At 56.6% G+C, this 27,319-nt stretch overlaps 1 protein-coding gene across 1 annotated transcript in view; it reads left to right on the top strand.

Annotated features, from left to right (window-relative positions):
- LOC122386235 (mannose-P-dolichol utilization defect 1 protein homolog) overlaps window positions 1-27,319 on the top strand; it is a 50,802-nt gene that overhangs the window by 2,556 nt on the left and 20,927 nt on the right. Inside the window, exon 5 of the mRNA XM_043375234.1 lies at window positions 12,151-12,355. Coding sequence (XP_043231169.1) covers window positions 12,151-12,355 — 205 coding nt within the window. The remainder of the gene's footprint in view (window positions 1-12,150; window positions 12,356-27,319) is intronic.

Below are 27,319 nucleotides of genomic sequence, written 5' to 3'. Positions count from 1 at the left end.
TTTTGTGGCGTCATCAAATCGCTGAAGGAAACTCTGTACTGGTCGCCAAATCCTGTTCGTCGCGACTGTCCGCTATTCGTATAAATTTAGAAGCTGTTCGTGAGCTTATCAACCTTCTGAGGTCACGAAAGCTGGGGTTGACTGGAAGATTAAAACACGGTTTACTGGGAAAACGAATCTGAAGTTCACGTTCTTTTTGCTCATTCTCAAAGCTGCCGAAACTAGGCAAATAATTGGTATTAATGAACCGGACTGAATGTAGCATAAGATTAGTCATGGTCTCGCCCTTTTTTGTCTTCCTCTGCCTCCCTCTCTCCATCGTTCCCTCTTATCGTTCCCCCGTTCCTCCTCACCCTACCAGCAGCTATTTCTTCGTTTCCTGCTCCCGTCCTCTTCCCTTCCCCATCTCCTGTCCTCTGTCCTCTCCCGTCACCTGCCTCTCATTTCCTCCCCTCCTCCCTCCCTCTCTCTGGCGCCGCCCTCTGTCCATTGTCCTCGGTCACGGCCTGCCTCCGGTGCCCGTCTCCGTCCTTTGTTCACCGCCTGTTGTCCACCGCTCATCGTCATCTATTCAAAACTAGCGCTGTGGCTTGATGTCGTCACCGGCCTGGTATCTGCCCATCCTGTCGATCTTACGTTAGCCGTGTCCTGCAGCCTCTGGCCTCCAGTCCTTGCCCTCAACTTTCCTCCAGTTGCAGTCCTCCAGTCCCCATCCTCCATTCATGTCTTCCAGTCCTTGTGCTGCTCTGATGGTCCTGCCCTCCATTCCCTGCCCTCCAGTTCATGCCCTCCATTCCCCGTCCTCTAATACCCTCCATTCCCCGTCCTCTAGTACCCTCCATCCCTGTCCTCCAGTACCCACCATTCTCCCGGTGTCCGTCCGACCCGTCCCGTCCCGTCCGTCCGGCTCGGCCCGGGCCGCTGCCGGTGTCGGAATTAATGGCTCGGCCGCCAGAGGGGGCGGCCGCCGCGCGGCGCGGGCTCCATTGACGCCGCTCCGCGCCTGCCGGCGCCGCTTTGTCCTGTATTGAATACAGCATAATGGGGGATATAGTCTTGTGTTTGGAATATAATAGGAGATGAGACAGGAAAAAAGGAAATGGTATTGGGGGACAATAGACGGAGCTGCGGCCTTTGGAAGGAGACCAGTCGGCCGCCGTTGTTCGCGAGGAAAAGTCAAGTTTCGAGGCGCTCCGCGCACTGTGCTAGTGCTGGAGATGGCTGCGAAGAGAGGCTGGCCAGTGTCGGATTGTGTCGTGAATCGTCCCGTGATGCGAATATCACTGGGGTTGAGGGATTGTGACGGTGCGGCGGGGATTTCACGAGTCGTGAGCGGTGGATGTAAGTACCATATTGTGAACTTTCCTGGCGTGATCCGCGCTATTTGAAGGGAATATGTTTTTCAATTGGATGGACTGTGATATTTAGTGATTTCAAATGTTTGCTATGGTGAGATTTCAACGTCTGACGAGGACAGGTGGTCAACTTCGCTTGCGGAAGAGTGGCTCGATGTTGAGGCTCTCAGGATAACATAAAGTGACTTACCGTTTAGGTCGTCGATGGACAGCTGGCCGTGGCCGTGGGATGCTTGGATGACAGGTGTGATCAACTTCGGGAGTGTGACCTCCAGCGTATGGCGGCGTGGCGTGGTCGCAAACCCAACCTCTGCACCACCTAGCGGACAAACGTCGAAGCTCTAGTTCCCTGTTTGTCCACTAGGGGTGGTCGGTCGGCACTCGCCTCCTCGCGTCTCATAAGCTGGTGCCAATGTGTTTACACTAATTGTCTAATGTCGGCGTGGAGGAGCATGCGAGGCTTCTGACAATTACGCGACGGGTGTGCGCTAAAACAACAGGCCGTTACGTAATTAGCGGGTGCTCCGGCCGGCGGCTACTGGCGCCACGCCGTGCGAACTCCGGCTGGAGGCTCCCGAAGCAGGCCGTAGCTCTCGCTGGATATCGCCGTAAGCTTGTCGTGCCTCTCACTACAACGGTAACGGCTGGGAACGGATCCCGGCAGAGGTGGGAGAGGAGCTCCTAATGGCGCTAATGGAATTAATGGGCACCGAGACGGACCGCTATGGTGGTGCGGTGAAATCAGATGAAAAGTGGCCGGGTGAGGCAGTCCTGAGAAGCTAGTCTTAGTTAGTCCTGTGGCTTGCCTTAGTGATGGAGAATCGGACAGTGATGATGGTTTGTTCCAGTTGATAACTATCGTATTTGACATGTTGTCTTCGTCGGAGAAAAGCGTGGAGAAACATGCCCTTTTTGGATGAATTCAAGCAGGGCTTCACAAGCTCCAAGCCACCGAAAACACCCCAGTTTTGTCGACTACAGCCGTTACCGTCTATACTCAGTACGCCACCGCCTTCCGCCGGCCTACCCGTGTCCGCGGGCGCTCTCTGACGCTCGGGGGCGACACCGATACACGGCGCTGGTATGTGTCGCGGTCGGTGCGCCGCCGGCCGGTGCGGAGCCCGGAGCCGGGTTTTTACACGGTACCTGACTGATGCGATATTCCTCGGGCGAGCGACTTCAAAGCGCGCCCGCCCGGCTCAGCGGCACTTCAAACGGCCTCCGAGAGACGGGAGGAAGACTGAGCCGGAGGCGATACGGACCGGCTGACAGCTCAGAGCCTCTGAGCTGAGCTGAGCTGAGCTGAGCGGAATTGGCTGGCTGAACTGAGCTCGGTTGGATTGAGGCGGATCGAACTCGGCAAAGGTGGCGTTTGTCTGACTGGACTGAGCTGAACCGAGATGTGCTGGGATGGACGTGGCTGAGTAAAGCGAGCTTAGTTGTCTCATGAGTTGGCTGGTCGGCGTGGTTGTCATTTCACATCTGACATAACAGACTGCTCTGCAGTTTTCACCGCTGACTGTTAGTGACAGGCTGTCATGGACAGCTGTCTAGCGGTGACAGGTGCTGACAGCAGTGACAACAAGTAGTGAGATGTCCGAGCTGACAGCTGCCGACAGCCTCTTTAGTTCTCAGTCATCAGTGACTGACTTTGTCACAACGTTTTAAGGAACTGTCTACTGTGACGAAGGCTGCCTCCGTCAAATGTGAAAGACGTCGAGTTGTGTGGGTCTGTAGCCATCTCCATTTGTTATTTTCTAGTTCGTTGTAAGCGTGTAAAACTTTTTTTTGGTTTAACTTATTTTGGGTGAGATTTCAGATCAAAGTTTTGCCTCATTTGAGATTATGACACTCCCATTTCATTGACTGGAGTGTATCTCTTCGACGATGAGAAAAATTACAGCAGGCCTGCCACCAAGATGATCATCGTCATTACAGATCATCATTAATCTTCTTAAAGCCCGGCGTGGTTGATGTCTTTGTTTATCCATCTTGCATAATGGATGACTCGGTGCGGCTCATCAAAGCATTGGGATAAGGGCCCAGCCACGGAGCATCTTTTTCAAACGATTTTATAAAAGTTTTGCCTTATGTCTCCTCACGCATAAATTGATGCGTTATCTTGTGCTAATAGATACGCAATATTTGCAAACATGGATTCACATCTGTCCTCAACTGGACCACCTCTTTAATAGGCCTTCATTTCTTCCTAAAACCACCGTCTCACCCCTCAGGAGCACCCTCCCTCCCTCCCTCCCTCCCTCCCTCCCACTCCCAGGGAAACTCCCACCCTAATGGATCGCCATTCGATACGAAGTCGATGCATTGCGCCACCCCCAGGCCAGGGGCGCTCCCATAACTTTCTCCTCGAGTTTGGCGGAACGGCTCCTGCGAAACTGCGTATGCGGAATGCTATTTAGTGTATTCACTATTCCTATTCGGGTCCTGAAACCGCCTCGGGTGTCTATTGTGGTTGCCGTCCCTGGTGCCTGCCTTGCTGTCCTTTGCTCTGTAATATCTCGGATTGCATAGCAGGATCTGTGGTTCCCAAGCCTTGTATAGGTTGTTTGTTTTCATTATGGTAGGTTTATCGGTGGTTGCGACCACTCCCCTTCAGCCAAACGCGTGCAATGCTCTTTTTTTCTGGTTTGTGTATGGAAATGGCCGTGAAAAAACCGTCGCCACTGATTCTGAGATTGAATTTCTGTCTCAAATCTGACCTTTGCCCAGTTTTTTTTTTTTACGAGGTTCCGTTAATAAGCAACACCTGTTGCATATCTGGCAGTGGATCTGTACCTTTAGTTAGCAGGTGTGCCCTGTTATCAGCTGTGTCCCGGCTCTCGATTTCGGCCGCTATGTGACCCTTAGAACCTCCGTGCTCCCGGTCCGATCCGGCCCAGGCTGTCCCGACCCGGCCTAGCCCGGAGGTGTGTTCGATTTGGACAAAGCGACCGCGGTGGCGGACTCGCCGTGCTGATTATACAAGGTTCGGGGCGGTAGCGGCACAATTAATTTCCGCAGAGCTAATGCGACGCGACGAAATCCATTTATCAGTGGAGGCGCGGCCGTCGGCGTGGCGTCGCATCCCGTCGGAACGCAGCGCACTGTCGCCGACAGCAACGACGACGACGGGGATTAGGTGACGGCGAATCCGGGTTCCGACTCCCTCCACACATACATCGTCGCCGCAGCCGGGATGATAAGGATGAAGGTCCCGACAGGCGATGACTGGATGAAAATGACTGTCTGTGGAATCTTTACCGGCGTGTGAACGTTTGTCATGGCGGTAAACCGTCGTTATAGTTTGCTGTGGCAACCTGATTTCGTCGTTGTGTCTTCATGCAGCTTTGAGACGGTAGCCGCAGCTGATGGGTTCTGCCTAGGTGCGCCACGCCCCAACACCGTCAGACAAAGCGCCTCTTTGGCGCCTGTGTGGCTCTGGGAAACGGTGGGAACAACAACAACTTCCGGGTAGATGTCTGGACGCAATTATTCCGACCATGATTTCCCCTCTTTATCTGATGGCGCGCTTTCAGCGCCCTCGCAGAGCGGCTCGCCGTGCTGCGGCCCGCACCGCGGCCAGAGGGCACACAAATCTCACCCAATTGACGCCTGCTTAAGAATAACGTAGAATTACGCTAATTCTACGTTGGCTAATCCGGCGCTAGTTTATGAGAATGGCGCTGGTTAAGCCGTTGGCGCGCCGCGTGCAATCAATAACGTGAGCGCGCCGTTTATGAATTTAAATGACGGCTCGTGCAGCGTTATTTATTGGGTCCGGCGCCGACCGCAAAGCCATACACCTGTACTTAGGCGAGTGCACGGCCATTATAGTGTGCATAACCCGACACCGGGGTCTGATACATTGGTCGGCCCGCCGACCGGCGACGATTTGTGGTGAGAGAGAACGGCCGGGTGGCGGTCGCGGCGCCACGACGCCGATCGCTGCGCGCTGCCGCCGCCTCAGTTGCCAGTTTTAATTAGAGCCGTGTCTGGCAGCTCAGCGGGTCGCATCTTCTAGCGGGCTACCAGATTACTCGGAGATTGTCCGAGATTGGCTATCAGGCCGCGGGCGCCGGTCGCTGTCGACCTCCTCCCGGGATTTTTCATAATTGATGAGAATATTTTGATTGAGGTGACGAGGTGTAATTTTTCACTTTCCAGCACCTGCTCGTTTCGGTAATGGAGGGCGGCGGCCGGACGCGGGTCGTTCCGCCAAAGAACGGGCCGCCCTTCCAACCGAGAACGAACCGCCGCTCCGAGTTAAAATGTTATAGGCATGGGTATTGGGTTCGAACTACAGAGGAGGCGAAAGAATTTTGCAGCGTCGAACAGTATTCACCTGTGTGGCACTGGTCGTTGAATGTTTCTGGTTTGACAGTTGTTCGAGTAATGTGTATTGTGTAGTGTTTCGTGTGCCTTCTTCATTTTAGTTGATTGAGCTTATTTGCTCAATGGTGATGCATTTTCAGCCTGAAATGTTTGGGACAACATGAATTGTAGCTGAGCCTGTTCATTTCAAACCGCGCTGAATGTCCAGCAATCTTGAACCACTTTTCGTCTGCCGAGTTTCCACACAGAGTGACCCAGTTCTGGGCCGCTGATGACCACTGGGTCTCGTGTGGGTGACCCGGCCGTTCGTGGGTGATTCAGCTGGGTGTGCCGGCCGTCTCCACCCGTGCCGTCCGGTCGGTCACCGGAGCGTCCCCGACTGAAGACGCCCCGTGACGCCCCGTGACGCCGCCCTGCTCCATTCACACTCGGACCGCGCCCGCTTTGGAGCGTCACAGGCCGTGACGCCACCGGGACAGCCGCCGCCCAGATCTTCATTACTGGTCCCCGGCGCTGGCGGCGGCCGAGATTCACTAATTGCCCGACACGCTGCGGGTCGGGAGGTGTGCGCGGACGGCGGAAAATTGCCGCAGGGGGCTGCCCCGGTGGTGGATTTATCAGGTGCTGGGTCCAGTCCCGGGTTATATGTGGTTCAGAGGTGACGGTCACCGTTAGAATGGAGAGGTGAAACTAGGCCCTAGTCTAAGAAAGTGTTCATGCTAAGGCTCAGAAAATTCTGCAGCATTTTTTCTCGATTTTTCTTTTTTAATCGAATTATCAGTTCTCCCTCTCTATCTCTACTTCTTCTTTTGCTTGTTAGAATAGTTTCTTCTTTTGCTTGTTAGAATAGTGGAATTCATTTTTATTTCTACCACCATTTGTAATAACTTAAGCTTGGCAAAGTTTTCATGAGCACTGCTTCGAAAATAACAAAGCTGCGACCACATCGCAGTGGATGGAAAGTGCACGGCAGGCCTATAAGTGTCCGGGTCTGCCCCGCGAATCCTCAGGCGGGCATCGATCAGGCCCTGGACCAGGCGGTGGGCGGCGGCTGCTGAGGTCCCAGAACGTGTCAGAGGCTCTTCCGAGGCTGCTGAGAATGCTGACTGGACGGCCAGGATGTCACGCCGACGCTCGCGGAGAGAGGAGGGAAGAGAGAGAGAGAGAGAGAGAGAGAGAGAGAGAGAGAGAGAGAGAGAGAGAGAGAGAGAGAGAGAGAGAGAGAGAGAGAGAGAGAGAGAGAGAGAGAGAGAGAGAGAGAGAGAGAGAGAGATAGGGGGAGAGGATGGGAGAAGAAGAAGGATGGATAGGACAGGGTAACTGAATGGAGGTTAGATTTCTAAAGGTGTTGGCAAAGAAAAGGATGATACAGGGTGTCCAGAAAAAACGGATACTATTATTTTTTGCTGTAATTCCGAAAATAAACACCTTACATTTTAAAATGGCACATGCTTGTATTCGCCAAAATATGGCAAAACTGACAGCAGGTGCCACATGGCATGTAAACTCTTTGGTTAGTTGCGGCAGCTCCTCAAAGCAGATACTCAATGTGAGCGGCCTTACGGCGGATCAGCTCCAGCACTAGCACAGTCTGCAGGTGACTGATGGTCATGTTGACCATCTCGGAGGGCAAGCACACAACCTTCCAATGACGCATTACAGTGCTCATGAGTTTTGCCAAATCTTGCACTATAAGCACATAAATTTGGAACAAAATCGGCACGTGCGTTAATGAATGCGACTTAATTTCCGTAGTATCTTTTTTTCCTGGACACCCTGTATATTAATGTCTGGCGTGCTCCCTTTTTAGCTCATTTCTGTTCTTGAGAAATGAGAATGTATCATTGGACGCAAATACTTTTATAAGTATTGATGTGAAATGAGAATGTTAAGGCAAAAACATTTCTTGGCCAGTCTTTGGTTCGCTTGTATCTGAGATTGACTCTGTACTCAATAAGAGCATGGCTCTGGTTTCAATGTGTTACCGGGTTATCCTCGATATTGCTGCTTGGAAGTTTGTGAAAAGCGATAAGATATCGCTTTTCACAAACGTCAAACTGTCATACCACAATGCTTGGAAGTTGACAAGATATCGCTTTTCACAAACGTCAAACTGTCATACCACAATGCTTGGAAGTTGACAGTTTTTCTTCCGTATGATCATAAGCCATACTAGCGTCCCTTGATGCATAGACTATAAGGAAAGTGTAGCTCGGAGCTTCCGCATTTTCGTCTGCCTGTTTCATTCCAGCATTGCTTGACATGCTGATTTCCCCACCGTATCCGTCTCGCCCTCCGAGCGGTAGTTCAGCGTTCGTCCGCTAGATGTCGGGCAGGTCTGCGCGCGGCGGCCGGCCGGCCGGCCGCTCTTGTTTCACGCATAATCGGCTCGGTCTGCGTCTCTGATTGGTCGCGATAGCGGTCTGCGTGCTGCCATTGGCTGGCGGAGCTCGGCGGTGATGTCACCGGGTCAGACGGCGGTCGGAGTCGACCTCCGGGTCATCCGGCCGGAATGGCGGTGCGGTACCGAGGCTCCGGCGCACCGCCGCGCCGCCGAGGGCGCTCCCACGCCGCCGGCCGGCACGGCTAATAAAATCGAATTAGACCCAGCTTATGATTGTCATTTGTGCGGCGGAATCGTCGCACGCGGCGATGCCGGTGGAGGAGCGGCGGCGCAGCGGCCGGTGCGACGTGACCGCGGACAGGCCGGCGCGTGACGCAACCTCAGCGGCTGGGGCGACCGGGGGCCGCGCAGACATGCCGTCTGCGGACACTGGCCGCGGCGCAGACATGCCGTCTGCGGACACTGGCCGACCAGACTGTTGGGCGGCCCGTGCAAGCCGAGGGGCGTCCCCGTCGGAGTTTTTGCGGCCGCGCCGCGCCGTCCGGCCGGTACGCCGAGTCATCGCTGATAATTTCTCTTCAGAGCTGTCAACAATACCCCGGTCGGTGCCTCATGACATTTGCATGTTCCCCTAATTGCCGGCGCCCTTTAACGAGATTACAATTTGGCCGTCCGGCATTGAGCGCCGGCGCGGTGTCGGACGCCGAGTGTCAGAGTGTCAGCCGTGTCAGTGAGTGTCGGCGAGTGTCGGTGTCGGCAGTGTGCGGCGGAATGCGCTGGTCACGGCGGCACGGGACCGCCGCCGTTCCCCTCCTCCTGCTGAGACACTGTCTTACACCTGTTCTGTGCCGTGTGCAATCACGCACCGGGGACAGTGGAGCTCCTGTTAGTCGGACTTCTAATGGTCTGTGGCATACGGTACACGGCTACACGCCTTGAACCTGAAGGTGTTGTACGCGGGCGCCGTCTTTTCAGACAGATTTTCAAATATTTTTGTATCGCAAGCGACATGGCAAACGTATCATGCTGATCAATGATAAGCAGCATGCTGATCATTCGCCGATCATTTTCTATGATGCGATTCTAATTTCTGCCAGCTTCAGGTATGTTAGTTTTACTGACAATTGATAAAGGCTCATTTCGCCTGCCTTCGGAATTCCCTCGCTGGGGTAAAGAGGCCTCCCTAGAAGCGAAAACGCTCCAAATCCCGCCTTCCAAACCTTGGCAGAGATTAGATTTTGTTTATGGAGAGCGGTCGGATGTTTTCCGCGCGCGGCCGCCGCCCGCGCGGTATTTTTACAGCGCGGCTCGAATGTTTGCGATATTACGCGGCAGAATTTCGCCATTCTTTGGCCGGCGCGGTGTGACGAAGACGGCCAGCCTCGTGTCGAAGGTGGACGGCCACGTGTGGAGATATTGATTATCGGCGACCCGCCGGTGGCAGCGGCGAGCCAGCCGTTCGGCCGACTGAATGCGGCGGCTCGGCGCCGCCCGAATCGGCCGGTAATTAATAGACGGACAGCTGCGGTGGTGGCGACCGGCCCACGGCGGCTCGGCGCACAAAGCAGCCGCGCCGCCGCCATCGCCGCCGCCGTCGTATCGCTTTCGTCATCGCCACGGTCACCAGCATTGACATCGTCACCGTCACCGCCATCACCACCTCCAGCACCACCGCCACCTTCACCGTCACCGTTACCTGCCATCACCAAAGCCATCGCGACCGTCCCGTCGCTTTCATTGCCATCTTGGCTACCATCGCTTGCAATGCAGTCCGCTGTATTGTAATGTCGCAGGAATACCATCGCTACTGCTACCACTGCGATCACTGCTACCTCTCTGTCACCCCCACCCCCACCAGTCCTCAACCGTCACCGAAACCGTATCTGCCACCTCCACCATACTCAAATCGAACCGTCGTCGCCCCGGCCATCGTCGACGGCTGGCTACCAATATGGCCGCCTGGGCGCTATAAACTTTTATGGGGTCCTGGCGTGGCTCTGTGCTGTCCTCCCATAGGCAGACGCCGTTTTATGCGCCGGTTCGGACGCTGGTTCGGGTGCTGGGTTCTAACCGGGCAGACAAATAGAGTGTCCCGGAGACCGGTCGGGTGTCGGCCGACCGGTTCAGCCCGAGGGAGCGCTACATGGCTGAAAGGACAGCCCTTGTCCTGTGGATGACGGGTTTCTGATGGACGGTGGTCAGCGTGTGCGGGTTTTATCAGTGCCAGTGCCGGTCACACTCAGTCGTTGAAGGCCGTTTTCCGGTTGCAAAGAACGCTAATTCAGTAGGTGGAACTATGGTCATGAGTACCCAAATATAGGAACGTTCCCATTTTTGGGAACGGAGTTCCCAAATATGGGAACGGGCGTTCCCATTTATGAGAACGTAAGGTAATTTTTTCGGCCGTTCGCCCACTAAAACTCATTAGTGCATCACGTCTCAAAGAAGTGCACGCTAATTTAAGTATCTACTAAGTCTCTATCAAATTATCTTTAATCTGACCGTTGAACAAGGAAATTGACCGTCGAATGATATTTTTAATGATTTTTTGAAATGACGGAATGGTGAAAACATGGGTTACACTACATTTAACATGCAATTTTAAGGAAAATGAAGCGTTTTTTACATTTTGAGGTCAAGTATAATAATTTTCGCCTGGTTATGAAGTTTCATACTAGCGACACCAGATGCTGACATATGCAACCGAACAAGCGGACAGTCCCGAGGTAATATCGTTGACATTTGGTGTCGAGGCGGACGACCGCGTAGAACGTGCGTGATTTTACCGAACTACTGTTGTAAACTCAGTTTAAGTGGTCGAAAATTATTCAGCTGTATTTTATTAGCCCGGAAAGACATATTTTATTTGGATGCTAGCTGTTTAGCGTTGTTTTATAAGGAGCGTCATGAGCGTGGTTTTTGTCTTCCGTGTTTCTAAGCATGATCGTTTTGGGGGAATTTCTCTTATATAGGTCGCTCTGTGTGGCTTATTTATAATTTCTATGCTGATTTCGATCATTCCTCGTGCCCATCCTACCAGGCCTTTTGCCACTTACACTCATTAAGAAAGGAAAAAACTAGATTTTCATTGGGACTAGGTGTTTTGAGGGTGTAACATATTCAGCGTTCCCATTTTTGGATACTTCCTTGTACTCGTCAACTATCGGTGATAAACAGACAGGTGCTTGACATGTCTCCACCCTCGGCACGGACGGTGGATATAGGTATGGAAGACCTTGTTGAACATCGCTGAGCGTTGTGAATTACGTAATCCTGCAGAGGGGGGCGTGCCCGCTGCGAGATCGACGGGAATAAAAGCGCAGAAGACCGGGCGAAACATGCGACGGTCTTGCCGGAAAGGTCATCTGATGATTGTTGCGTTAACAATAATTTGCGGCGTTGGACGTGATGCTTGTTAATGAAAAGAGCCCCTGAAAGGCGTCGGTGAAATCGTTCCCAATTTTGGGTACGCCGTTCCCATAATAAGGAACGCTTGCAGCGCCAGTGTACGAGAGCGTTCCCAAATTTGGGCTCGCGGCCCGGATGATGGACTGCCTTAGAAATAGGGGAACGATTTGAAACTACGATGGGCCTTACAACATCAAACTCTTTCCCAACAATATTGAGACAAATATCAGGCGGTTCACGATCGTTTTATATTTTTTGGACGTCATTTAACGGTTCTTTTTCTTGTTTTAAATAATGCCTACATGGCGTTCCCATATTTGGGTTTATCGTTCCCAAACATGGGAACGAAAATGCGTTCCCGAAAATGGGTACGCTTGACCATAGTTCCGCCTACTGAATTGTAGGAATTGAACGTGTAATGAAAGAAACAATGTTGAGCCATCGTTTTTTTAGTTGAACTCGGACAATTTCAGCACTCACCGTCGCGCCGATGCGTGGTCATTTAAGTAAGAATAAAGAAATGAATTTGAAAGCAAAGAGTGGGGCTTTCTGGCTACTGATCTATGCTGAAGCTCTTTGTTTGTTATTAACTTAATGGACAATTATACTGCTTCAGTGATATGTATGTAGTTGATCGTATGCTCGGTACCGCTTCTCCCGAACCGCCTGACATCACCCAATGTAACACGTTCTCCCCCGTCTCTCCCACAGTGCGTACGGCGAGGGCGTGTTCCTGATCCTGCAGACGGCGCTGATCGCCGCGCTCGTGTTGCTCTTCTCTGGACAGCGGGTGCTGACGCTCCTCTTCTGCGCGCTCTACCCGGCCGCGCTCTACTACCTGGTGGCCGGCTTCGCGCCCATGGACGTCCTCTGGGCACTGCAGTCGGCCAACGTGCCCATCATCGTGGCAGCTAAGGTAGGATAGAGCTACAAGGGAGCTATGGGAGCTTCTGAAGGGTACGCTGAAGTTTCAGTAGGATTCTCTGAAGCTTCTTCAGCTGGGGAGCTGAGATAGTGTTGAGGATGCGGTCAGGATCAGTAGATCAGGAGTTCAACCAACGTCCAGCATGGTCTGGGTGGTTTGTGTCTCGTCTCGGGTACCGCCTATTTGTATTATTCACCCTCCAGTCTAGCCACGCGATAGTTCGCATTGAGCTATCTCCTGATTTTATACTACGATTCTTTTCTCTGCTCCATTCCGATCCTTGAGCTGACCGCGGTGGTCGTCGGCTCGATCGTTAATTGTTCTCAGCTCCGGCGCCCGCCTTCCGCGGGCCCATGTGACGCTAATGGTGTCTCGGCGCGCTCCCTCACGCCGACACGCACATTCCGCGTTTATTGGCAGAGTCCGCCGCCGGCTGCTCGTGCTCGGGGTCCCGTAGAGGCTCCCAGAGGCTCCCGCAGGCTCTCAGAGGCTCCCAGAGGCTCCAGGTGTTAGCTCCGGCTCGCGTTCGGCGTATCACAGCAGCTACTGACTTCAGATGATTGATGCTGACGCGATGTGCGTGTCCCAACGTTAGCGGGTGGACTGGCGTCAGATGAACCACCGACGGATTTAGCTCGGTGACGTCACGAGATGGGGTCTCGTTAATGTCGCCTCTCACAGTCTGCTGACGTCAGTGGTCTGCCTCTGACGTCATTGGAGACACTGGAGCGCGCTCGTTCGATGGTTATCAACCTGCACTAGCGAGGTGTCCCGCTGCCTCCGCCGACAGCCTGTCTGTCTGTCTGTGTGTACGTCGCCTCTGCACGGTGACAATTCCACCGGCGGCTATTCGCACGGTTAAGCCGGCCCTAATCGGTAGTTAAACCAGCGTGGCGCTGTCAGTGTCATTGCCACCTTCCCGACCACCTCTGTCGCTGTCAGCGCTGCTGTCGCCACCGCTCGTGGTCACCGGACTCTAACCGTGGGCTCAGCTCAGCCCACCGGCGCTCAATACAGCCCTGCCTCTGTCTGAGGGCGCCTCAGGTCGGCAGCGATGGCCGAGACGGCCGCGGACGGGCGCCGCGGCTCCCGAGCTGGCGTGACGGGCGCGGCCACGCTCCCCGCTCCCTCCCGGGCTAATGGGACCGACGGCTGCACGATCTCGGGATAGGCCGAGCTCCGGCCGTGAGTGGGTGAATCTGGAGCATCCGAGGAATGTGGACACCGATACTGATGGATACCGGTGGACGGTGTTGATGTGGTTTGGAATATAGGGGAACATTTCGTGTTCTATCTGACTAGAGGTGACAAGCTTAGGTGTCTGTAAGTTATCATGGACAGGATAATGAGCATCTTCAGATTTTATGCTTGTATGGGATCCTTATTCCTGCCTGCTGCTAGTCCTGCTCCCTGCCCGTTGTTCCCCATCACCATGTACGTTGTCCCAGGCCTGTTCCTGTACCCTACTCCGCCCCCTGTCCCCTGTCCCGCCCCGCCAGTTCCGTTCAAACGCGGCCGTGCCGCTGTGTGCCGGAAATGATTGCCGCTTTCAATGGGGCACGCTCCACCTATCGGCACTGGCTGGGGCGCCGGGGACAAAACGCTCCACCAGCCGATCAAAGGCTTGTTACACATGGCGTGTCCGAGATGGGGTAATGACCGGGGCGGCCGGCGGGGAGAGGAGAGAGTGCAGCTGACCGCCCCGCCCCCAGGGCTGTCCCCCCCCCCCCCCCAACTCTCCCCCCGGTACACCGCCCACCTGTGACCCGCCCACCGTGACCCGACCGGCCGGCCGTGATAGTCGTGACACAGTTTGGGTGACTCTTCTGATCGGAACGAGGTTCGACTGAGAGTGGCCCATCCGGAAACGCAATGCGGCCTGGAAATAAATGTCGAACTTGACCGCAAGTCTTCTACTATATTAGGGTAGAAGTTGGCCAACTGTCAGCGTCATTCTGCTCTCGAAACGACAGCTCGTTTGGGCTTTCGGAGAGGAAAGCTTTGGTTTAACTGTTTTACAGCCATTCAGTCACGCCGTTTATTGCCGTTGCACTATTTACACCCTGTGTCCGTTTGCGGTATTGTACCGACACCATTACCCTCTGTCACCACCGGGCGGGCGGTGGTGGTGGCGGCGGCTGTTGCTGCGCCCCGTTCGGCGCTCATTTGTCGCCGTTTGCCGGCGCTGTGCCGTCCCCTGCCGGCTGTCCGCTGTCGGCGCCGCCACACTCGGCCGTTTGTTAGCGTTAATAGTGCATGACATGTCGGTGCGCCCAGTACCGCCGGTGATGTATATTTGATAAGGCGGTCGGCCGAGCGGCGTGATACGCCGTTTCGGTGGCTCGATATGGCGTCAATGTGACCCATTAGTGACTCTCGTGCCGCGAACGCTGCGGTGTGCTGTGGTTAGGGTCCGGGGGGCAGAGGGGTCTGAAGGGCCGGAGGGCGAGAGAGGGCACTCTGCGCGCTAATGGCGAGGGAGAGGTACTTCAGCTCGGAGAATTGCCGCTGCTTCGCTGGAGAGCCGGTGGCGACACCGATTGGGATCTGCTAACCGGAAGAACAGGCGCTGGGGAGAGAGAGGGTCGATATGCGCCCTCGTGACAGCGCTTTTGGAAGCGCAGTGGCATGGACTCTCACTGACATGGTTTTCGTACGATTGAAGCCCAAGTTTGATTTCGGACGAAGAAGTATATGCCTCTGAGACATGATCTGAGTTATGCATGGTATCAATAAAGATAGGTGGAGCCGTGAAACGTACTACTGGTACCAGACGAACCGCACCTGACTGCTATTCAGTCGCGATGCTTCCTTGAGTTTTCCCTTGGGAGTACCTCGGCGCAATAGCGCGCCTGACTCCCATATTATCCTTCCCAGTATACTGTAAAGTGATATCACAGCGGCCATTCAGGCAGCGCAATCAGGCTCGCTCGGCCGGACTTGTCCCAGTAACGCAGTGTGCGTGTGAGTGCGTGCTGCGCCGCTCCGATGGGAGCCCGCCGGGGCCGGAGCCGGAGGGACGGAGCCGCAGGGCCGGCAGGAGCCGGTGCCGGATGCCAGGCGTTCCGTCCGTCAACAGTCGTCGCTGTGACGGCCGGCGCTGATTTAATTAAACTCTGCTGCGCGGCCTCTGCGGCAGTCAGCGCGCGGCTAATGCCAGTTTTTACCGGAGCCGCCGGCTACCTGGCCGGTGCGGCGCCGCCTAATGATTTAATGCGGCGCACAATGGGCGGCCGTCATCACCCATACGGCAATTTGTCAATCACGGCGCTGTCGGCTGTCAGTCAGCGGCGGCGGCCGCCGGAACAGGCCGCTTCCGCCGCCCGCCGCCGCCGCCGCCGCTCCGTCTGTGAGGTTTGTGGGTCCGTGACGAATGGTAACGCAGCGACATGCGGAGAGCGACAAACGCCAAAATAGTGCCGGAGATCTGCTGCCGGCAGTATTTTGCGCCCCGGGCAGTCGCGCCGATTGAACGACTCTGCTCAAAGCTGCGCACAGCGGGGGCCGACGCAGTGCGATGTGTTTAGCGCTGTCGAATGCCGTCTGCTGCGACTCTGCTGTCAGGCTCACCGCCGCCGGCCGTGACGGTCTGTCGTCCGGCGGCGCGTCTGTGTGACGGCTGTGACGTCTGTGACGCGTCTGATTGCGTGTGACGGACTCCGGTCTCTCCCCAGGGGGTGGGAGCATCGGCCGCGCGCGGACCGCGGAGATAACGGCGGACCGAGCGGACCGGACCGCACCGGTCAGCGATTCAACCTGGTGGTGCGTGATGGTTCACTGTATTGCCTCTGTTATGTTGAGCTGCCTTAGGAATAAGAATAATCCACAACATTATCAGTTTTGTTCGTGCCTTTTACATCGTCTACAGCTTTTTTGTTTTTCGGTGTTAAATTCTTGCAAAAATAGCTTGCTGATGTGAACTCGGTGAGAGTTCTGACGTCTCATCGCTCACTGACGGAGGCCAGTCGGCGTCTGCCGTTACCTGAGCACGCGGTGGGCGGTGACTCCGTGTCCCTCCCGCGTGCCTTCGGACGCGACGGAGCGTCTGAGCGTTACCGCGGCCCTCTTGGGGCGCTGTCGGGCCTCCTCTCGGGCCACTGTTCTCCGAGATTACCTCGTCGGGAGTGCGCGGAAATGCGGTGGGCGGTGCCGCGCGCCTCTAAGCACCGTCTTCCGCGCGGCAATCTCAGCCAGTCAGGATTACTGCGAACGGTCCCAGAACGGCGGCGGCGGGGGCGGCTGCGCGGCCGACAGTTTATTAATTACCTGGTCGGCGAGCGGCGGCGCGTCAGAGGCGGCCGAGCGTCATTACCGGGGTTCCGCCCCTCCTCTGGTGCGCCCGTCCCGCCGCGACCCTGCTGACCGCCGAGGCGGACCCAGGAACGACGAAAAACACACCGATTCGGGCGCAGTGTGAAGTCTGGCGGTGGGCCTTTTAAAGTTTTCGTCTCGGGTGAGAAAGCTGGACAATGCAGGTGCTGATGATTTCATCAGATCTGTCAGTTTAGAGGATTTAACGGTTTGGTGTGTGAATGGGTCGCTTCCCGGAGTTGGTGTTTGAGCGCCGGCCGGCTAACCCGGTCCGCGCGGTGACCTGCGCGGTGGCCACCCGGGCGGCCGCCTAACCCGGTAGCGGCGCCCGCGGCGGCCGCCGGTCGGCGCCGCTTTCTGATGGTAAACACCCCCTGCCGGCGCGTCCGATTTGTCTCGGTATCGCCGCTGATCGCCGCCGCCTAATATCGGAAGCGGCGGCCGGCCTTTTACGGACGGCGCCGCGCCGCGCCTCTGATCGTCCCATCTCGGCCGTGCCGCTTTATGTATTGCGGTCCAGATGAGCGGCCGCCGCCGAGAGAGGCCATGGGAACTGCCGACGGCGCGCGGCGCATTCCTTCGCCGCCGGAGAGCTGCCGGTTGGTTTTAGCAGCTCTCCGCCCAAAGGAGGGCGGACGGTGAACTCATTCTGAGCTGCGGTAGTCCACTGAGTGTGGGCTGTATGCCCAATGGTAGATGAAATCATTCTTGGCTGGAGTGGAAATGTCGTTTGCTGGCTGGTGTTCACTATTCATGGGCTAATCGTCCTTTGCTCGTTCAATTAGTGGCACATGCACATCTTCTGATGCTTTCTTGCAAAATGGTTGCATCAATACGTATCTTCCTTTGTCTTAATGATACCCGTGACTGATACGACAAATCGTACATCTCTCTCAGATATGAAGAAGCTGAAACCTCATCGGTCAGCGACAGCCCACATCACGATGTCCGCCATGCCGTCTCATTTTACCACCGTCTCCCGTGCTCGGCTCGTCGGCCATCCTGGGTCGCCATCCCGTCCCTCGGCTGGGACCGCCGTCCTCCGCCGTCTCGTCGCTTCCTCTGTGCGTCTTCTCCGGCCGGTTTGTGACCCTCGCTGGTCTCTCCCGGTCTCCGAGCCGGGTCTCCGCCCGGTCCGGCCGGGTCACTATTATAAATGACGGCCGGTCGCCATTTATCTTGCTCCGAGTCAATTACGCCGGCTTTAATACAGCCCCCGGCGGTAATGGAGGGATCGGCGGTGTCCGCGCCCGGCCGGCCGAGAGAGCGGCGCCATTAGAGCCGGCGCGACGGCCGCCGCCGCCGACAGGTCAGCTGGAGAGACTGGGCAGTCTGGGCAGTCTGGACGGTCTCAGACAAGTCAGCTGGAGCCTGGAGAGGCTGGGGAGGCTGGGAGATTGGGCAGTCTGGACGGCCTCAGACAGTCAGCTGGAGAGACTGGATAGACTGGGAGGCTGAGCGGCCTCCCAGACGGGTCAGCTGATTGGATTGGACGGCCTAGTCTGCACAGTCTGTACCAGGCGGCTCACTGCTCGAGGTCCGAATGGGACAGACATCCAAGTGGTCGCTATGTTTCCTCTTCCTAGCTCACTTCCGTCCCACTCTGAGCAACAGAAGCGCTCTCAGCTGACCCATCCCGACCTGTCATCACCCCGTCCCGTGCTCCCGGTCCCAGCTTCCCGCTCCTCCCCTTCCCACCGGATACGCCATAGAAGTGGGCTCTTCGGTGACAGCCTGGCTCGACGGAAGCCGGCCACGATGGCCACAATAACAGTGGACGTTGGGCGCGTGGAATTTACGGCCACTTCTGAGCGCGATTGAAAGTTTTAATCTGCCGACGGTGGGTGCCATTGTGCTCCCGTGACCGGCGTTCGTTGGTCGGATCGGAACGGTATTCGTCCGGTCGTGATCGAGAGGGTCGTAAATAAATCGGTGCACAAAGCGGTCACTGACGACACGACGGCTGATTGTGGGAATGTGCGAGATGTCGGTATGGCAGATGGGACGAGAGGGGGTCAGTGGGGCTGCGATGCTCGATGGGTGATCGGAGCTGGAGCGGTGGGTTGAAACTTGAAAGGGATTGGAGGAGGCGGAGGCGCGGCGGGTGGACTGTTCTATGAAATAGTGCTTAGTTTCCCATTGAACCGTATTCGCAATTCAATTTCATCGAAATAACGAAGGAAGGTTGATATGCGAGTGCTATTCGGTGTGCTTAGAACCACTAGAAGGTAATCTTAAAACATTACAGTGCCATATTGATGAGTTTGCCAGTCTCTACAAACAGCATCACGGTAAACTGCGTATGAAATGGCTGCTCAGTGTAGTAAACGTAATGCTTTCATAAAAATAAGGATCGACCGCACCGTTTGAAGCTCCTTTCTAGCAGTCGTGCGGCGGGATTCACCAGGGTCACGGGTGTAGATACTCGAGTGGCCAACGGCTCAGTCCTATATTGCTGTGTGATGGTGTGTCTGTCTGGGTCTACTGCATCTGTCAGCGTGTCTGTCTGTGTCCGCTATATCTGTCAGCGTGTGTGCCGTTCTGAGTGCCCGGGTGTGGCGCCCGTCCTCTCCCCACTGCGCCCTAACGGTGTGTGCCTGGGCTGATGGACGGCTGCATGATGTATCGTCGAGCCGTGGGAGAGAGCGAGCGCGCTGAACACGGCGGTGCGACACGCCTCCCGCCCCCACACGGAGCTGGAGGTTAGAGGAGACAGGACTGGGAAGCTCTCCGACTGAGAGTTACCTAGTTAGCAGACTGAAGTCATTTGAAGGCAGTCTTGGGAATTTACCTGACGATAATCACGCTTGGCTTCTGTTAGGATATTTGTTCATTATTTTAGATTCATTATGTCTGGTGCGCTTGTCGGTCCATCTTTCTGTGTGCGGTGCAGTCAAACGCTTCGGGTTTTGACATGTCTGACTTTCATGAAAACATTTTAATTTTGCTAACCGCGTGGAGCTCTGCACAGCTGTGTTATACGGCCGCCCGGCTCCAATTCACCCGTTGGCGGCTGTTTGAACGGTCTGACAGTGTCGATGCCGTTCGCAGGCTTGTCGATTCTCGTGTATTGATCGTCGATGTTTGGTTTGGACCGGTAGGCGATGAACGCCGAACAGCGGCTCGACGAGTGTTAACAGAGACACACTCACCCCTTCCCCCGTCCCTGCCATCGTCAGCCAGTCAATGGACCCGCGCCGCGACCCGATTGAATTAAAATCAAATGCCCAATTTAACTTGATATAGTTTTTGGCGCTCGCGCACCAGTTTAAACGATAGATTAGGATTACGGGTCGAGTGGAGGGGCCGCCCGGCTGTTTACCATGGAGATCAGGCCGGCAGCGCGCGCTATATTGCAGCGGCCACCGCCGAGGCGCAGATTGGGCGCGTCGGCGCCGACGGCGGTATTTCACGGCGCGTCGATAACGTCGATGGCTGATGGAGGACCGGAGGCGACGCGCCCGATAGAGGCGGTATCGACGATGGATGCGAACTTCCCTCCAACGCTTCGGTGGCATCAGCTCTCGACTCATGAGTGGGACTCATGGGCTCAGTCGCATGCGTACCTATGGCTTATTGTCATTGATTTTTATCCGATGGGCCCATAGCTCCTAACTCCCAGACACCAGAGAAGGTACATATGTACTTCATCCATGCCCTCATTTTCCCCAGTGATGGGTCTCGACTCCTGTCTCGGATCCCCGGCCCTCGACTGCGGCCGGGTCCGCTCGCCGGCTCCCCGGCCCGGCCGGCGCTGAGAGGTGTCGCCGCCGCCCCTCGACCCCGGTCGGGTCCGCTCTCGGGCTCCCCGGCCCAGCGCTGAGAGGTGTCGCCGCCGCCCCTCGGCGACGATCACGTCACCCGTAATGAAATCGGACGGCCGCCGCATGCATAAAACATCGGTTCCGCGTCAACCGGCGCTCGGCCACGGTTGGCTGCACGCCGCAGCGGCAGGGCGGGTCACACGCACGCCGGCACGCACGTCCGCCGCGCGCGCCGGCCCCGCGGCGACCCCTCGTCCGGTCATCGCGTCGTCCGGGCACGTCCTGTCATCGACTCATCTCGGGGTCTCATATCTGGCCGTCCCCGCGTCCTCCTCCCTAGGAAGACCAGTGGTTAGCGGTATATCGTGTGAGTGAGTGAGCCCGAAACCGGTGATCGTGGCGGTGTGGGCGGTCGGGAGCTGGGGAGGTGATAGGACGGGCCCCGGGGGCGGTGTGCGGCGGCTCTGAACCCGTAATGAAATATACATGACCGCGGGATGAAGGCGGTCGGCGCCGGCCCATGTTTCACTCCCGCCTCGGTCTGACTAGCCGCCGCCGCCGCCCCCGCCCCGGCACGGTCGCCCCGGCTGCCGCCCCCGCCTTCGTCACCGCGCGACCGGCCGCCTCCAAATTAGCACGTATTTACTGGTGACAGTAATCAGTCAGTTCCGGCGGCGTTGTCATGACAACAGGCGGCGTCGGTGACGCGGCAGATTTGCCACCCCGATGCCGACGACGACGACGCACGCCCCTCCGGCTGGTCGCGTCGTGTCCCCTCCCTACTCCCCGTCTCTTGGCAACGCTCAGTCCTCCCCACTGGCCACCCCTTTCCGGAAAGCCACCTGTAGTGAACGAGGCGCGACTGCCCCGCGCTCGGCCGCATTGTCCATGGGCTGGTAACTGAGGCTGCTCAGTGCATGGGCGACTCACGCTGACTTGTGCCTTGTCTTTAGAAGGCTCATGCCGGCCGAGTTCTCCCGTTGACTTGACGTTACACAGCGTGACGCTTCGTGACGCTCTGTGACGAGCGGTGACATGGCGCGGCCGGTATTGAGTTGTCTCGTCCGCTGTTTTGCGTGGTGGCCGAGCGAATGAATGCGCTGCCGCTCAGAATTGATAGCGATTGATGTCGAAACTTGTGTTGTTGCGGCACGGGGAGTGCTGTACCCCGGTGGCGTATTCAGCATTGATGGCGTTAATCCGTTTTGTTGGTCTGACACTGGCAGGTCGTTATAGCTGATGTCATCACAGACTCTGCAGCGCGGCGGGGCTTTGACGTGGCCTGTATTTTGGTGGGCGGTCCGGCGGGTCCATGCAGCGGTCGTACGTTATGTCCTCTGCAGTGAACATGTAATGAAGGTCGTCTGCACATTCCTGCCGGCCGTAAGCGGTGTTCTTTCGGCACCTCAATCAGTGCCCCGAGGCTGCCCCGTCAGAGTGTGCCGGTGTAATAAAGCCGTGTTTGGGTTATGAGTAATGCTCGCAATCTTCATCAGGGGTAATAAATAGCAATAGCGCTGCGTTGGGCGGTTTTCACCGATGCACCATCCGTTGCTGGGGAGCAGTTCGTTCAAATGACATTCCTTTGGCTTTCAAGTTGTTGTGCACCTGTCTTCTCGCTTTAGCCTGAATGATTAGAGATAAACACTTACCATCGTCCTTCCTGAGACCGGTGTTCATTGGAGACAGACTGTCTCCTACCCTACCCAACCTTCCAGCTGTGCCGATGTCCTGCCGATCCGTCCGATCTCCTATCGTCTCCCTCTGTCTCCCGTCCGTCTGCACCCCCCGCCGGGCCGTCTCCCTCCCCGGCCTGTTGTCTCACCTGCGATCGCTGTCTGGGCACCCTCATAATCCGGTCATTATACGACCGCGCATTTGTAAGTGTTTTGATTCAGCGAGACGGAGCGGAGACGGACGCGATCGCGACGGTGAAGGTGACAAACAGATGGGGACGGAGGGCGGAGGACGCCGCTGGGACGTCCTGTCACCCCGCCGGTCCTTCGCCTGCGCCGGAGCGAAGGGGAGGGGCTGGGGAGGTGGATACTGAGCCAGGACAGCGTGGGCCGTCTCAGCGGGCGGTGTGATACCTGTCTGGTGGATGACCCGGTGACAGCGGCGGCGATATCGCTGGTCTGACCCACCTCTGACCCGCCGGTGACCTGTGTCCTGGTGGTGACCCGCGGTGGTCCGCTGGTGACCTGGCTGACCCGGCGGTGACCTGGGCCGGCGGCGGCGACCCCCCGTCGTCCTCCGCCGCCACCGGCACGGAAGCGTCACGGCTGTCGGCCGCTCGCCGCGGGGGGCGCCGTGTTTATGATTCGGCGCGCGACGGGGCGCCCACAGGACCACCTACGTGGCGACCGGCCGCGACGCGACGCCCACCGTCGCTGCCGTCCGCCCACCGCCGCTCACCGCTCTGTCCCGTCCTCTGACTGTCCTCAGGGCTCTGCTGAGCCGTCCTGTGAGCTGTCCTTTGAGTCGTCCTGTGAGCTGTCCTCTCTGCGATCCGCACACGGTTAACCCGTCACCTGAGCCGTCCTCTGAGCCTTCCTCTCAACTTTTCTCTCCCTCAAGCTATCCTCCGCTCCGTCATTCCTCGTTCGTCCGCCGTGTGGATGACGAAGGCAGACGGCGGCTGAGGACATGGGACAGCGCAGTCAGCGGTTCAGCAGTCGATATGGCGATACCAGATGCTGCCTATCCTTTCTGTGGAGTGGTCTCCGGATACCAGCCGGTATGGCGCGAATCGCTGCACAGACACCGAGATGTCACTGTTCGCCAGGTGTGTCAGTGTCAGAGACGACGCTATGCCGTTTCAAGGAAGGAAACATATTGACGGTAATGCAACAGCGACTTTTGTTATCGGATTTAAGTCATGCTGCTTTCTTTGTTTGAGGGTGACTGTGCTTACTGATGAGTAGTATGGGGAGCTGGGCTCTAACCGATGCCACGTGCTGGCGCTCCTCTGGTGACAGGTGTGGGCCGATAGAGGCAATCAGGAGCACCCGGTGGTCCCGCTCGTAATTAAAGTCCGGCCCTCATGGCATTCAGATTCATTTGTTAATGTCAAGTGGAACAGGTTAATAGTAGCCGGCGGCGCCGATTTAATTGAAATTGGCGGTGTGATGCTTTAGGAGCTGATGGGATGTAACTTCCTGTGACAGAATTGAAGCAGGTAATTTTAAACTGGCTTACAGTTTACACTCATGCTCGATGTTATTTGAGGTGAGCCTTACATTTGATCGGAAAACGAAAACGTAACTTTTACTCTGATTCCATGCGTCATGTAACCCACCACACTTCGCCGACCACTTGGATGATTTCTTGTGCACAGCCGAAATCTCGCCCCTTATCCAAATCCCTTTAGCGGCAGCAGCTGCTGGTTCTGCCCCGCGGGCAGCGGCCCAACGAGGGTACCAGCGGCGACCGGCAAGGGTAGGAGCGGCGTGCGACCAGGCGGCACGTCGCTCGTTGAGCTGAATACGACCCATCCGAGTGATGGACGGCCGGCCGGGGGCGACCACGCACGGGCCAGGTGACGGTGGGGACCGGTCCAGCGGCCCTCTATCGCCGGCCGGCACCGGCAGCTGCCCGCGCCCGCGTGGGAAATTCGCGACAAATGCTGCGCAGTCAGCGCGCCACTACTGCCGTCGGATGACGCTGGTCGGGGTTAGGTTTTCTGATGGATGTCGCACCGGTGCTTGGGATGGTCCGGGAGGGGTCCACCTGGTGACTAGCGGTGGTGTGGATTCTGACTGTGATTTGGGGACATCACGGATCGGTACTGGGGCTGGCCAGAACGGACTTGACATGGGATTAGCGACTAGTGGGGACAGATATTGATGGTAAGAGGAGAGCTCGCAGACTCTGGGGCTACCTTTCACACCTCCCCTTTGCAGCATCCGCCATCAGCTCGCACGCAACCCTCCGCTCTGTCGGCCGCTCTGTCCATATCCGTCTTCACACCTGACGGCCGACAGAAGGGTCCACGAAGGACGGCCGCTGCTCACGTAACCCGGTCTGGCCTGAGGTGGCTGCGGTACCTAGTTGGAGGGATGGATCGAGTTGTAAGCGGGCGGTTTGCACGTTTCGTGGATGATTCGGTAATCACACTTTCATGTGATCATGCTTTCAGCCCGGTCTCCATGTCCCTGTCCCTGTCCCTTCCAGGCATGGACAGGGTGCGCAGTCCGCGCAGTCCTGTCCCATCTCTTCCTGTCTCTCCGCGTTCCGTCCCATCCCGGCCCTTTTCATCCCATCCCATGCCGTCCCATCCCATCCCATCCCGTTCCGTTCCACGGTGCCGGCGCCGGTCGTCGCCATTCCCGGCGCCCCGCTGCGCCGTTTCCGCCGCTGGCGGGCGGCGTCATCTGCGGCGCGGCGGCGGCGTGGCGCGGCGCGGCGGGCCGGCGCTGGGCCATCAGTCAGTGTCGCAGCCGCGCCGGATCCGCCCCGACCGACACCTTCGGCTCATTGCCGGCACCTCTGGACACACACCCTGTGAGTCCTGTGATGCCCCGGGCTGTCAGCCTCCTCCGCGGAACTGGCAGACCCGGTCCGGCGCAGCGTGCAGCGATGGCACCTCACTAAACGCTGCACAGCGCTAGGCGCAGTGCAGGGTCATGTAATTTTGAAACGGTGAATTTTAAGGTTACCAATTTTCGGCACCTATTTGCGAAACAGTATGTTTGGTGGCGTCTCACACGCAGAGGTTCCGATGCTCCATTCCCCACTCGCGCACGTTGCGAGAAGTGACGGCGATTCGCTAGGTCTGGGATTCTGGCGGCAGTGGACGACCCAGCGCTGGGTTTATCCCAGAGTCACGGCTGGGGCGGGTCACGGACGGCCGTGTGCTGACCCTCGCAGGGGGAGGGGGAGGGGTGGTGGCGGCCGCGCCCGTGAGACGCCGATTAGGGCTGCGACCGGCAGCGGTGGCCGGCGTGCGACGCCGCTGCGGCCGCGTAATGCTGCCGGATCGCCGACGTCGTTTAGTTGATGGTCCAAATCGTCGGGGTAATGAGAAGTGACTGAGTAATGTTCTCCATCACATGTGCTGAATGGCGGCCCAATCCTCGCCGCTGGACACGGCCTGTTAGCTAATCATTCGGCGATATCCCGGCGCCATTTGTGTAATGGCCGGCGAAATATGGCGCTCCGGCGGCGACGGTGGCGCGTCGGCGGCGTCACGGGCCGTCACACCGACAACCGCGGCTCCTTCGTCACCGTCACACACCGGCCCCGTCCCCGTCCCCGTCCCCACGGGTGCACCTCCTCGGCGGCGACGCGGCCGGCTGTGAGAAGGGTACTTTTTGCCCGATTGGATGCGCAATTAGAGCGCAGTCCAAACAATGATAGCGGAAGATGAGGACGAGTTGGTCGTTGTAACTGCGGCTCGTTAGGGGTAATTCGCCACTGGTGCCGTTCTGGTTCGCTGTGTGAGTGATAACACTCGGGCTTCTGTTTGTCGCTCCGGTGGACTTGGTTAGTTCTACAGGGTGGGGCAGAAAGATTTACCTCTTGATTTTTGAAAATATTTCGGTCCAGAACGAATATATTCAAATGATTTTTGGTACACGTATTCAGTAGCATGTACACATCTCAGCAACGGCACTATGAACCAATATGGCCATCTTTGGTCTTCACCCCTGCCCCGAAACCTCCCCCTGCGGAGAGGCGCGAGCGCCGCACGGTGCCCTCGTCGAAATCCGACCATGCTGTCTCGAGGGCCAGCTTCAGAGCGGCCATGCTGCTGTGAGGTGTTGCACACATCTCCCTCTCCAGGATGGCCCAGGTGGTGAAGTCCATCGGGCTCAGGCCTGGACTTGACGGTGGCCACATGTCCTTGTCCCAGAATCCAGGCATGTGGGTCTTGCACCACTGTTGAGTGAAGTTGGCCGTCTGTGACGACGCAACGTCCTGGACGACGATGCATCCGTCTCGGAACGACTGAGTGATCCAAGGTAGAGCATCTTTCTCCAGCAGATGGACATAAACGTGCGAACTGACTTTCACACCCGTCTTGATGAAGATCAAGGGTCCTTTTGAGCCGTCGGATGCGATGGCAGCTCAAACCATGACACCAGCAGGGTTGTAGCGACCAAAACTGGCCTGGATAGCAGGATCAATGCTGGATGAACCATCTGCCAAGATTTTGTCGCCTTGAGAGCTCATCTGGGGCTCAACCGTGGAAATCTTTTTATCAGATCAGAGGAAGACCTTGCTACCGGCGCTTCTGATTTCCTCCAATATCTTTTGGGCCATGTGAAGCCGTTTCTCCTTGGATGCCGCCGAAATTAGGTGTCGACGTTGCATCATGTATGACTCAAGGCCCAAATCGTCGTTTATGATTCTCCTGATCGTTTTGGGCGAAAAATCGAGGTCCTTTGCCAGTTTGCGCATGTTTCGCCAAGGAGTTCGAGACACCATCTTGTGCACGATATCAACCAGCTCTTTAGCGCGGACATGTCTTGTTCTGCCTGGGATGGGCTTCCTCGACACTGTACCTGTCCCTTTAAGGCATTTCTTTAGATTGTTAACAGTTTTTATGGTAACGCCGAGCTGTTTTGGAACGCTTCGGACGCTGTGGCCAGCCTGCATCGGCGCCGCAATTTGGGCTCTTTTTGTAATCTCCGCCATAGCTAGGCAACAATCATGACAAAATTAAAAACGATCGTAACAATTATACACGAGTCAGTTGGGAAGCCGCATGCAAAATTTCACTAAAGTCCGTCCAAAACTTTTTGAGTTATGGACTGAAAACAAACAGGTAAATCTTTCTGCCCCACCCTGTACACTTGACTCTTTCTTTAATTGGTTCGCCTGCTGTTTTGTCGGGTTGTATGTAAGGGGCTACGTGAATCAGGGACAAATTATTTTC

Source organism: Amphibalanus amphitrite, unplaced genomic scaffold (genome assembly GCF_019059575.1).
Source record: "Amphibalanus amphitrite isolate SeventyFive unplaced genomic scaffold, NRLGWU_Aamphi_draft 000244F_arrow, whole genome shotgun sequence".
NCBI lineage: Eukaryota > Metazoa > Arthropoda > Thecostraca > Balanomorpha > Balanidae > Amphibalanus > Amphibalanus amphitrite.
The sequence above is the reverse complement of the archived record's forward strand: the minus strand, read 5'-3'. Positions and strand labels throughout refer to the sequence as shown.